At 43.4% G+C, this 12,533-nt stretch overlaps 1 protein-coding gene across 1 annotated transcript in view; it reads right to left on the reverse strand.

The window, feature by feature from the left end:
• LOC135094778 (intraflagellar transport protein 172 homolog) overlaps nucleotides 1-11,886 on the reverse strand; it is a 20,985-nt gene extending 9,099 nt beyond the window's left edge. Inside the window, 22 exon segments of the mRNA XM_063995139.1 lie at nucleotides 1-108; nucleotides 576-766; nucleotides 1,051-1,195; nucleotides 1,561-1,692; nucleotides 1,694-1,719; nucleotides 2,008-2,210; nucleotides 2,403-2,583; nucleotides 2,901-3,047; nucleotides 3,394-3,568; nucleotides 4,158-4,271; nucleotides 4,531-4,674; nucleotides 5,061-5,239; nucleotides 6,049-6,164; nucleotides 6,688-6,892; nucleotides 7,417-7,568; nucleotides 8,016-8,183; nucleotides 8,561-8,775; nucleotides 9,190-9,277; nucleotides 9,621-9,806; nucleotides 10,135-10,247; nucleotides 10,554-10,697; nucleotides 11,729-11,886. The exon segment at nucleotides 1-108 is cut by the window's left edge and continues 75 nt beyond it. Coding sequence (XP_063851209.1) covers nucleotides 1-108; nucleotides 576-766; nucleotides 1,051-1,195; nucleotides 1,561-1,692; nucleotides 1,694-1,719; nucleotides 2,008-2,210; nucleotides 2,403-2,583; nucleotides 2,901-3,047; nucleotides 3,394-3,568; nucleotides 4,158-4,271; nucleotides 4,531-4,674; nucleotides 5,061-5,239; nucleotides 6,049-6,164; nucleotides 6,688-6,892; nucleotides 7,417-7,568; nucleotides 8,016-8,183; nucleotides 8,561-8,775; nucleotides 9,190-9,277; nucleotides 9,621-9,806; nucleotides 10,135-10,247; nucleotides 10,554-10,697; nucleotides 11,729-11,767 — 3,171 coding nt within the window. The 5' untranslated portion in view covers nucleotides 11,768-11,886.
• Nucleotides 11,887-12,533: the final 647 nt, after the last annotated feature.

A 12,533-nucleotide genomic window follows, 5' to 3' on the forward strand; every position in this document is an offset into this window, starting at 1 on the left:
GTGCTTCTCTGCGTCGTGGTAATTCCCCTCCTGCTCCAGCTGTGAGGCCAAGTGGAGGTGGGTGGACTGGACGAGATCTGCATGGTACTCCTTCACTAGACGCATCATCTGTGTGGGTAAGGAGGCAGTGAGGTGAGAAAGGCAGAGGTTTTGTGGTTTATGGGAATGTGTTGAGTGTCTGGGTGACTGCGATTGGTTTTGCGGTGTTTAAATGCTTTGGTTTGGCTTGTTTTGGATTGTTTTGATGGTCTGAAGGGAGGTGTTGGGTTTCAAGGGTGTTCGTTGTGGTTCAGTTAGGTTCTGATGGGTTCTGTTGGTTGTCTGGGTTTTTGAGGGTGTTTTTGTGATTCTGTGGGGGGTCTGAGAGGTTCTTGGCAGGTAATGGAGTTTTAAAGGTGTTTTTTGGGTCAGGTTGATGGGTTTTGTTGGATGTTTGGGTTTTCAAGGGTTTTCAAGGGTTTTCAAGGGTGTTTTCATAATTATAGGGGCAGTTTAACACACACACACACACACACACACACACACACACACACACACACACACACACACACACACACACACACACACACACTAACCTGATCAAACTGCCTCTGTTTCTTGTACATGGTAATAGCGAGGTCAGGCTCATGGACAGATATATACAGCTTCTCTGCCTCCCTGAATTTGCCCTGCTCCTCCAACACCTGTGCCTGGTTCACGTACATCACTGCCACCTTGTCTGCTCCCATGTACTTACTGGCCAGCTGGTGTGCCCTCTCCCACTCCCCTGTGAGAGAGAGGGAGTGGTGCTGTGACAGAGGGGTGACTAAAGTATTATTTTTTTTTTATTGATGGACTGAGATAAAGAAAGTAAATAAAAAAGTTATGGTAAAAAAAAAAATGACAAAAATTATGGGAATATATAAAAAAAGAAAAAACAAAGAAAAAAGGAAATGGAGAAATAGAATGGAGGAGTTAAAATAGAAAGAAAAAACAAGAAATAAGAAAAAAATAAATAAAGAAAAAAATTAATCCACACACACACACATACACACACACACACACACACACCTGCTTGGTTATACATGGTGATGGCTTCGTTGTACATGCCAGCCTTGAGGTAGAAGTACTCCGCCCTCTGCAGTTCATTGAGGGAGGCGAAGTGCTGGCCAAGCTTCATCAGGTGAGGCTTCAGGGCAGTCTCATCATCTATCACCTGTACAATGAAGGGGAAGGTGAAGCCAGAAAAGATGCAGTGAAAGGTAAGGTGACACCAAGAAAGGTACAGTGAATAGGAAGATGAAGCCAGGAAAGGTACAATGAAGGGGAAGGTGAAGCCATGAACTAAAGATACAATGAAGCATGAGGAGATTAACTGTCCACGCCAGAGTTTCCTATAGCAATGATTGAGGTGAGAGAGAGAAGGAGAGAGTGAGAGACCTGAGTGTGCTGTCACAAGATGGTGAAGTGACAACATGGAAAGAATAGTGACAGTGGTAACAATAGTATGGGCTGTTATTATAACAACAACAGTTACAACAACAACTACTACCCCTAAGACACACACACGCACGCACTCACCTCAATAATATGCATGGCCTTCTTCCACTGCCTGGCTGCGATGGCTGCCTCCAGGGCCTTGACAGTGCGGCCGGCCTCGATGAAGTGACTGATGGCCGCATCCGCCTGCTTATTGGCCAGCAACTCGTTACCCCCACTCCTCCTCCAGCTGCACCACCTCTGTATGGCCAGGGGAAGGGGTGAGGGAGAGGGGCAGGGGTGAGGCAGAGGAGCAGGGGTAGTGTAGGGAAGCATTACACAGAAAATAAGTAAATATGTCCTGACAACTCCACTGTCCAAGAAAGAGACAGAGAGACAGAGAGAGACAGAGGAACAGAGAGAGAGAATGATCACAAGAAAATGAGAATTACATCATGCAAGAAGGAAAGAAACAACAAAAACATCACTCTCACACACACACACACACACACACACACACACACACACACACACACACACACATCTCACCTGAAGGAAACATGTGCCGTGCCAACTCCACTGCCCTAGAGTAAGCATGACCTTTCCGGTAACTTTCCAGGGCCTTCTGTGGCTGGCCGACCTTCTCATGCAACTCCCCAGCCTGTTCAAAGAGGTCGGCCTTCAGCAGGGCGGTGGCAATGCGGGAAATCATCTCAGGGTCCTCGCGAAGTTCTGTGACGCTGGTGGCTAGCCTGGGGGTGTTGGGTGGCATGAGTTGAGGCTGGGTTAGGCTGGCGTGGTGTGGTGTGGTGTGGTGTGGTGTGGTATGGTGTGGTGTGGTGTGGTGAGGTTTGGTTTGGTTTGGGTTGTGTTGTGTTGGGTTGGGATAAAATTAACCTAACCTAGAGGGCTGACAACACACAATAAGATTAACCTAACCTAACCTGGAGGCCTTAGCAGGCATTCCAGCCTTGAGGTACATGTTGATGGCCGCTGAGAAGTCCCCCTCGGCCTCCTTGAGCTGGCCGGCGCGTTCCTCCTGGTTTGTGTCCAGCAGCCACTGAGTGTGTGCACGCCGCAGCGACTCCACATCTGGGTGACCCTTGATCTCTGCCAACTGTACCGCTGGGGGGTGGGAGGGGAGGGTGTGGTTAGGTTAGGTTAGATGCATGTTAAGTTTGGTTAAGTTAGATTAAACAGGGGAAGAGGTTAGGTTATGTTGGATTAGATAAGGGAAGAGGTTAGGTTAGGTTAGATTAGATACGGGAAGAGGTTAAATTAGGTTAGGTTAGATACAGGAACAACTTAGATTAAGTCAGGCTGAGGAAGGTGAGGGCAGTGATGGAACTAGAGGTCAGACATGGCATGGTACGGTTCACTTGTATTTAACCCCGCCACAGCACACCTTACCTAACCTAAGGCAACCCCAGAGCAGTGTGTACCTTCGTCCCATTTGTGCAGGTCTTGGTACATCTCCATGGCGGCGTCCAGCTGGTTGTTGTCCAGGTAAATGCTCTCTGCTGTCTTGAACTGCTGCTCCAGGATGGCAAGTCTGGCCTGCACCTCATAATGCTCCATGCCCTCCTCTCCTGTAGCAGTGAGTGTGACAGTGAGGGGCAGTGTGTGTGAAGAGCAGTTCAAGTTACAGGAAGGAGGAGATACAGAAGCAGGCAGGGAGTTCCAGAGTTTACCAGTAAAAGGGATGAAAGATTAAGAATACTGGTTTGCTCTTACATCAGGGAGGTGGGGAGATTAGCAGTAAGACCCTAAGTCAAGATAAAAAAACAAGCACAAATATAGAATGAACTCAAACAAACAAGCCTGGACTAACAAATCTGGCAGAACACCTCCCTCATTTTCTCACAGTAAAAGCACAAGATGGCAGACAGACACAAACACTAACATAAACCAACCTAAACTAACTTAACACCTCACCTGTCTGTTCCTGCACCAACTCGCGAATCTGGTTGATGCCCTGTAAGTACCGGACCTTAGACACCTCCCCCAGGGCCGCAAAACACCTCTCGGCAATGTACAGGTGTCGGCCCTCCAGTGTGAGGCGCCCCAGGGTCCTCCACATTGTCTCAGCCTCCGCAGTAAGTGGCAGTGTCTGTGGGAGGGAAGGGAGGGTGGTAATGGTTGATCTGTATGTTGTTGCTGTGTTTTGCTGTGGTTTTTAAGTAATGGTTGAGTGATAAAGGTACTTTCTTCACTAATAATGGTACTTTCTTGGCAAATAGTGGTTCTTTTTCTTTTTTATTTATTGAATTTTTTATTTATTGAATTTTTAGAGTTGATGCTTCATGTTTGCTTCACTGATGAAATAATGCAAAACTGACATGTATGAGGACTGACAAACTGATAATAGTAAAAACACAGAGACTACAGATGAAACAAAACCACTGAAACTATAGATGCCACAAACACCCCTCCTCCTCCTGATCCCCGTCCTCTCTTCTTCCTCCTCCTACTCCTTATCCTCCTCCTCTTCTTCCTCCTTACTTCTCTTTCTCCTCCTCCTCCTTCCTTCTTCTCTTTCTCCTCCTCCTCCTCCTCCTCCTTGTCCCTTTCCACCTTGTCTTCCTCTTCCTTCTCTTTCTCTTTCTCCTCCTCCTCCTTGTCCCTTTCCACCTTATCATCCTCTTCCTTCTACTCCTCCTCTTCCTCCTCCTCTTCCTCATCCTCCTGTGGCTTCTCACCTCCAAGTAGTTCATGGCTCTGAGGTAGTCCCCATCATCAACAGCTGTGCCAAACTCAATCAGGCCTTCATCCAGAGCGTAGGACAGCTCCTGCACCCCATCCTGCACTATCACCTGCAGGAGGGAAGGGGAGATGGGGTGATGGGGGGATAGGGGGATGGGAAAGGAGAGGCAATGGTTTCTGAGTGTGTGTTTTTAAAGTATGAATGGATAGAGATATTGTTTAGTTGCTCACACACACACACACACACACACACACACACACACACACACACACACACACACACACACACACACACACACACACACCTATCCAACTCTACATCCACACACACAACTTCATCCAACCATCAACACCCACCCACCCACCCACCTCTGTCCGTCCATCCACACGCTCCACATCTGTCACCTCCCCCTTGATGTGGAAGGTGGTGACCCTCTCTGGGGTGTCGATGTTGTACCACACACACAGCTGCTCACGGCTCTGTGCCACCACCACGTCACTGCCTGGCACCCACTGAGGGCAACAGAACATCAGAACATAGAAGAAAATATAAGAGAACATAATGAGGAAATATGAGCACTGCGGAGAACTGGACATAAGAATATACATAGAAATTAGGAATGTATGAATATGTGTGTGGGATTATGAATGAATGAATGAATGAATGAGAAGAAATGATGTGTATGTATGTATGTATGTATGCACCCATTGACAAGTTATGTGTCTGTGTATAAATGAATAGGAATTGTGAATGAATCTATAAGTGAATTACAAATGAATATACTCATACATTAAAAAAAAAATAAAATATGAATTATGTATAAATAAATGAGGAAATAAAACATTACACAATAACTTGACTCAAAAATACACACACACACACACACACACACACACACCTGGACAAACGTAGAGTAGTTGAGTATCGTTGACTTGTTGAGTGAGGCCACATTAACAAGCAACAGTCTGAGTCGTTTGTCCCTGAACAGCAGCTGTGACCCCGTTTCGTTCAGCTCCAGCCAGTCTATGTGCGAGTCGTGAGTCACCTGGCCCAGCGTCAGACCATACGTCAGGTCAACTGTGGAGGGATAAGGTCAGGTTAGGTCAGGTTGGGTTGGGTCAGGTTAGGTTGGATTAGGCTGGGCTGGGTTAGGTTAGGTTTGGCTACATTAGGTTAGGCAAGGTTAGGTTAAGGTAAAGTAAAGTAAGGTTGGGTTAAGGTAGGTTAGGTTAATCTACTTTTAATTTTGATGTTTCAAGAGTGAGGTTTGAAGATGCTTGTTCTCCAGTTTCTTATTATTGTTTTTGACTTCTGATTAGGGACTGGCACCTCAGTGGGCATTTCTTTTCTTAGTTTATGTTGCCCTTGGCCAGCATCTCTCTTACATAAAAAACAAACAAAATGAAGCATTGTTTCTTAGCAAATATCTTTTAAACAAATAGTTGGATCAACGACATTTTGGAACAGCTTGTTTAGCGCTGTCCTCTAATGTGCAACACCACCAGTGCATCACCAAGTGTGCCACCAAGCCATTCACTGCAATGCACAACAATACGCACCACTAAAAGCAATGTTTAGAAACTTTACAAACAAGAAAGAAGATAAAAAGAAACATATTTTGCAATCTCTCCCCAGTAGTCTATGAAGATGGCTGTGAAACAAGAGATGTCTGGGAGTGACTGGTGATAAGGGAGAGATGTGGCAAACAGGGATGATGGAGAGGCTGGCATGTATCACTTCACCTCTCCCTCCTTGCCTTCCTCCTGCTCCACATCAACTTTAGACATCACAACACATCACATATAGCCTTCCTCCTCCTCCTCCTCCTCACCTGCCTGACAAACACACACACACACACACACACACACACACACACACACACACACCTATACAAATGGTCTTGAGGTCCAGCAGGTAGGCCATCTTCTTGTTGTCATCCACACCTCTCTGCCGCCTCTCGTTAAGCCGAACGCTGATCAGGTGAGGGTTCATAAACTCTGTCCTAGAGAAGAGAGAGGGAGAAGGGTGTTTACTTGTGTTTGAGAGAGAGAGAGAGAGAGAGAGAGAGAGAGAGAGAGAGAGAGAGAGAGAGAGAGAGAGAGAGAGAGAGAGAGAGAGAGAGAGAGAGAGAGAGAGAGAGAGAGAGAGAGAGAGAGAGAGAGAGAGAGAGAGAGAGAGAGAGAGAGAGAGAGAGAGAGAGAGAGAGAGAGAGAGAGAGTCAAAAAGAATGATTAAAACTAAAAACACTAAAAAGAAATGATAAATGACTTGTAACACACACACACACACACACACACACACACACACACACACACACACACACACACACACACACACACACACACACACACACACACACACAGCCAGCAGGTCAACGTAACCTTCACACACCCTCACACCCACGCACTCACACACACACACGCACAGCAGGTCACCATTACACACACACACACACACACACACACACACACACACACACACACACACACACACACACACACACACACACACACACACACACTCACCGTACAGAGCCCAGCAGGTCATTATTGCCATATTCTACCAGGGACAGCTCGCCAGCACTGAAAATCATGCACACATTTTCATTGTCAAAGTAGAATTTCTCTGTGCCTGGCTCCATTGTCCAGTGCACCTCACTCAGAAGGTTGCGGTGAAGGTCCCCCAGCAGCAGTGTCTCATTGGTCCGCGCCACCAAGTACCGGTCCTTCCCTGGGGGGGTGGTGGTGGTGAGAGGAGCACACAGGGATGGGACAAGGCAGTAAAATTTGAGGCAAGGAAGAGTAGTAAATAATGAAATGTTGAAATACCAAATAAAAATGAATACTAAAAAAGAAAAAAAGATAAACCTGATGATGAATTTGTGACAAGAGAAAAGTAGTGAATGAAAATGAAATATTAAAGACACCAAAATACAAAACAAAACAAAACAAAAAATAAACAAAAACCATAAAAGAAGGAAACAAAATTAAAGACAAAGTACCCAAAAAACAATAAATAAATAAATAAATAAATAAATAAATAAATAAATAAATAAACACCAAAACACTTAGACAACAGAAAATAGCAAAAAAATAAAAAAATAAAATAAAATAAAAATAACTAAAAATAAACCAATAAAATAAGAAAAAAACATCAAACCAAGACAAACAAACCCAAACAAACCCGTAAAACACCCCAAAACACCCCCAAAACCCAATCCACCCCAATCTTGACCCCAATCCCTCAATACTCACCCATAATCCTGACATCATGTATTTCAAACCCATACTGTGACCTCAGGATGACCCCGCGGCTTCCGAAGGGCCCCGACCCAGCCAGGGGTTTCACCAGGACCTGTGATGGGCCAACGTAGGTCATCTCCCACTTGTTCTTCCACACTGACCGCCTGGGAGAGAGAGAGAGAGTGGGAGTGAGAGGAAGAGGGACATGGTGTGGGGGATAGAGAGAGGGAAGGATAGAAGGAGAAAGTGAGGGAGGAAGGGGGAAGGAAGGAAGGAAGGAAGGAAGGAAGGAAGGAAGGAAGGAAGGAAGGAAGGAAGGAAGGAAGGAAGGAAGGAAGGAAGGAAGGAAGGAAGGAAGGAAGGAAGAGAGAGAGAGAGAGAGAGAGAGAGAGAGAGAGAGAGAGAGAGAGAGAGAGAGAGAGAGAGAGAGAGAGAGAGAGAGAGAGAGAGGAAAAGGAAGAAAAGAGAGATTTATTCTTTATTTTCTGTACTTTCATTTCTTTCTTTTCATGTAAACACACACACACACACACACACACACACACACACACACACACACACATTACCCCCATCCTTACTGTCTTATCTCATCCCCCACACACACCACACACCTGAGCACAGAGTCAAATATCTCAACAGCCCCACACAGCGTCCCACACACCAGCCGTGAGCCATCGCGCTTCCAGGCCAGTGAGGTGATGGTGTAAATGCCGTCAAATTCCCGGGTGCCTCTGTCCTCCCACAGTCCTCGTGATGTGTTGAAGTCAAAGATACGCAGCCTGGGGGAGGAAGGGGGAAGGGGAAGTAATGGGTGTTTGCCTGGTTTGGTCCTGGGCTTGTCTGAGTGTGGATTGGTGTGTTTGTGTGTCTGGGGTGATGAAGTAATGTGTGTTTGAGAATGTGAATGCTTTAGTGCTTGAAGATAAATAGATTGATGGATGCAGAAATGAACTCTAAACACACACACACACACACACACACACACACACACACACACACACACACACACACACACAAACAAAAAGTATGGATCAACAAAACTGTAGATAAAAAGAAGATAAACACACACACACACACACACACACACTAAGAACACAACACCCAAACATTTAAACACACTCAGCCACACTGTGTACCCCTCTGCACCCACACACACCTGTTATAGCTGCCCACAATGAGAGCCTGGCCGCTGGGACTGGTGACGATGGAGGAAAACTCTCTCTCGGAGGCATCACGGCTGAAGTCAAACTGCTGGTGTACCTTCCCCATCTTGCTGTACATGACCACTCGCTTGTCACTGCCCGCCACGATGATGCTGCTGCTGCTCCAGGCCACGGTGTAAGGCGGCACAGGGTGGGAGATGATCTTGCCCTGGGATTGGTTGTTAGGTTGTTAAGACTGTGGTTTTGGGTTGTTTGGTTGTTAAGGTTGGTTGTTGAGGCTGTGGTTTTGTCATTAGATTGTTAAGGCTGGTTGTTGGGGTGTTGAAGCGGTGGTTTTGAGTCGTTTGGTTGTTAGGGCTGTGGTTTTGCCTTGTTGGGTTGTTAAGACTGTGGGTTTTGGTCGTTGGGTAATTAGGAGTGTTGTTAGGTGTAGTGAGGGTTGTGGAAGTGTTTGAGAAATGGTTAAGTTAGGTTAAGTTAGGTTAGTCTGCAGTAGCTTGCTCTGACCTGACCTGACTTGACATAACTTGACTTAACCTATCCCAATCTAATCTAATCTGACTTCACTAGATCTAATTTAGCCTAGCCTCACTGCACATGACCTGACCTGACCTCACCTTACCTGGGGCTCTGGGTAGGGGTCATCTGCCACATAGAAGCGCACTATTGACCCGTCAGCATGACCTGAGAGGAAGGCTGTTCCACGTAAGCTGGCGGAAGAAATGAAGATAAATAGTGATGATAGTATATAAAAAAATGAAAAAAATATGAAAAATACACACACACACAAAACCAAACACAAAAAAAAAAAAAATATATCAAAAGCATCCCTAATAACACCAAAATAATAACAATAATAATAAAAACACTGAAAAACACAAACAAAACACACCAAGAAAAAACACACACAAAAATAAATAAATAAATAAAAAATAAACACCAAAAAAATCTTACAAAACACTCAAATAAACACCAAAATACACAGAAAAAACACCCTCACCAAAAAAATAAATAAAAAACATCCTCCCCCACCCCCACACCTGCACCACTAACTTTGGAGTAACAGAGACCACATAGGAGTCAGTCTGAAACAGCGTCTGGGACTTGTTGGTCTTGACGTTGGCGGCGCGCACTTTTCCCTCCACCAGGCCAAAGACGATGGGTCCCTCAAACGGCCAGGCGAGGCACGTCACCTGGGAGGACTGCACGAACTTGTTGCATATCACCTTCTTCTCCCCCCTGTGTCAGAGAGAGAGAGAGAGAGAGAGAGAGAGAGAGAGAGAGAGAGAGAGAGAGAGAGAGAGAGAGAGAGAGAGAGAGAGAGAGAGAGAGAGAGAGAGAGAGAGAGAGAGAGAGAGAGAGAGAGAGAGAGAGAGAGAGAGAGAGAGAGAGAGAGAGAGAGAGAGAGAGAAATTATGATTTTTCTTGCTTATTTTATTTTTCTGGTTAAAGTAAAAACATTATATTCCAAATGAGCTTAGCCGGCAGAACCTTGACACACACACACACACACACACACACACACACACACACACACACACACACACACACACACACACACACTCACCAGTCTTCACCAATCTTGTACACATATATAATGTTGTCTGTCTGTCCGATAGCAATCTTGGTGCTGTCGGGGGAGAAGGCGATGGCTTTCACCAAATAGCTCTTCTTGCCATACTGTGGGAGAGAGAGAGAGAGAGAGAGAGAGAGAGAGAGAGAGAGAGAGAGAGAGAGAGAGAGAGAGAGAGAGAGAGAGAGAGAGAGAGAGAGAGAGAGAGAGAGAGAGAGAGAGAGAGAGAGAGAGAGAGAGAGAGAGAGAGACAGTGTGGTTAAGTCTATTTTCTTTTCTTTTTTTACTATTATTATCATTAACAAACCAATATATTAAAAAGGAATAGAATTAAGGCCTAACACACACACACACACACACACACACACACACACACACACACACACACACACACACACACACACACACAGTACCTTGGGGTCAGCAGGCTTGGTGGAAAACTTGTCCCGTCTCTCTCCCTGCTCGTCAAACAGCAGCACCACTCTCTCTGCTGTGGCCACTGCTAGCTTCACATTGTTGGGGGACCAGGCCAGCGCTGTGATCTTGGCTGCCCCGTCCTGTTAGGTTAGGTTAGGTTAGGTTAAGTTAGGAAGGTGGATAAATTATAATGAAAAATGGATTTGCTGATATTAATGACAGACTAGTGAGGTAAAATGGAGGAATATAATTTTCGCACACACACACACACACACACACACACACACACACACACACACACACACACAGGTTAGCTTAGGTTAGGTTAGGTTAGGTTAGGTAAGGAAGAAAATTGATTAAAGAGAAGAAAGTGAATGGAAAAAGAAAGAAATAATAGGAAATATGGAGAAAGGAAAAGAAAGAAATATTAGAAAGAGGAAAGAGAAGAATGAAAGAAAATGGAAAAATGGAGAAAAGAAAAATGAAAAAGAAGAAAAATGAAAAAGAAAAAAATTGCAAAGAGAAGAAAATAAATCAATCATTGTTAGCTTAGAAAGAAAAAGGAAAAGGAGAGAGAGAGAGAGAGAGAGAGAGAGAGAGAGAGAGAGAGAGAGGAGGAGAGAGAGAGAGAGAGAGAGAGAGAGAGAGAGAGAGAGAAAGTAGTTGTAGTGGTTTGGCTAGAAGGAAAGATAGCTAGGTTAGGTATGGGAATTTAAGAGTGGTTATGCTGCTGCTGCTACTACTACTACTACTACTACTACTACTACTACTACTACTACTATAGTCATCTCTTACCACTACTATTATTATTACTAACACTAATATTACTATGAAAACTATAAATATCCATATCTTACTTTACTACTTGCTTTACTACTACTATCAATATTACTACTATTAAAATACTTCTTACGATTACTATTACTACTACTACATAAATAACTTACTAAAATATTTCTTAGTATTACTACAACTACTACTACTGCCTAAATAATCCTTTTTCTTATTGCTACAACTATAACATGTACTTCTACTATCACAACACTACATAACATACAAATATTAAAACGAACGTAACAAAAAACAAGCCAAACCTCCACACACCATATTAATCCCTCATATCTCCATTCACACACTAAATACACCTTTTCTAATTAACACGCGTGCTTACCTGGGGCGGGAGGATGTTCTTGAGGTGCTTAATGTTCATGATGGCGGGTTAAATAGGCAGGATTAAGGCGGATGCAAATACATGTTTCTTACACTCAATTTCTAAGTTTGGAATGACAGCTTCTCGTCATCTGTGGGACTTAGGTTTGTTTGTTAGCGACGCAACGGGGTTACTATTTTGTAGTTAAATTTATTGGGTTTATTTATTTTATTATTATTATTGTTATTCTTGCTGTTTATCGTCATTGTTATTTTCTTTTAATGGTTTTTGTTTTTTTATTTTGTTATTTTTTGCTTTTCTTTAATACTGTTGTTGTTTATTTTGATTTAGATTTTTCATTACATTTTTACCGGCTTCTAGTTCTTTATACTGTATTTTGATGATTGCTATTTATTGTTATTGTCTTCTGTTCATTTTAACAGTTCTTTCTAATGTATTTTCATTTATTTTACAATATTACAGATTTTGTGTTTTACACTGTATTTTCATATATTTCTATGATTCTGCAGTTGGTCTTAGTCCTTACAAGTGCTTTTTCATATTCTATTATTGCTTTTAGTTATCTTAGAGTGCAATTTGTTATTTGTTTATCATTATTCTATTGTTTTTAGTCCTCTCAGGTGCGTTTCTATATATTTTACTGTCATATTATTATTATTATTATTATTATTATTATTATTATTTTTACTCTATTTAGTTCTTTTAAGTTAACTTTTTTTATTTTTATCTCCTTCTGTTGGTTTTATATATTCATTTTTTTATTACAATTATTTTTTTTTCCCTCCTATCTCATTACCTGTAACAT

This window comes from Scylla paramamosain, chromosome 46 (genome assembly GCF_035594125.1).
Source record: "Scylla paramamosain isolate STU-SP2022 chromosome 46, ASM3559412v1, whole genome shotgun sequence".
NCBI lineage: Eukaryota > Metazoa > Arthropoda > Malacostraca > Decapoda > Portunidae > Scylla > Scylla paramamosain.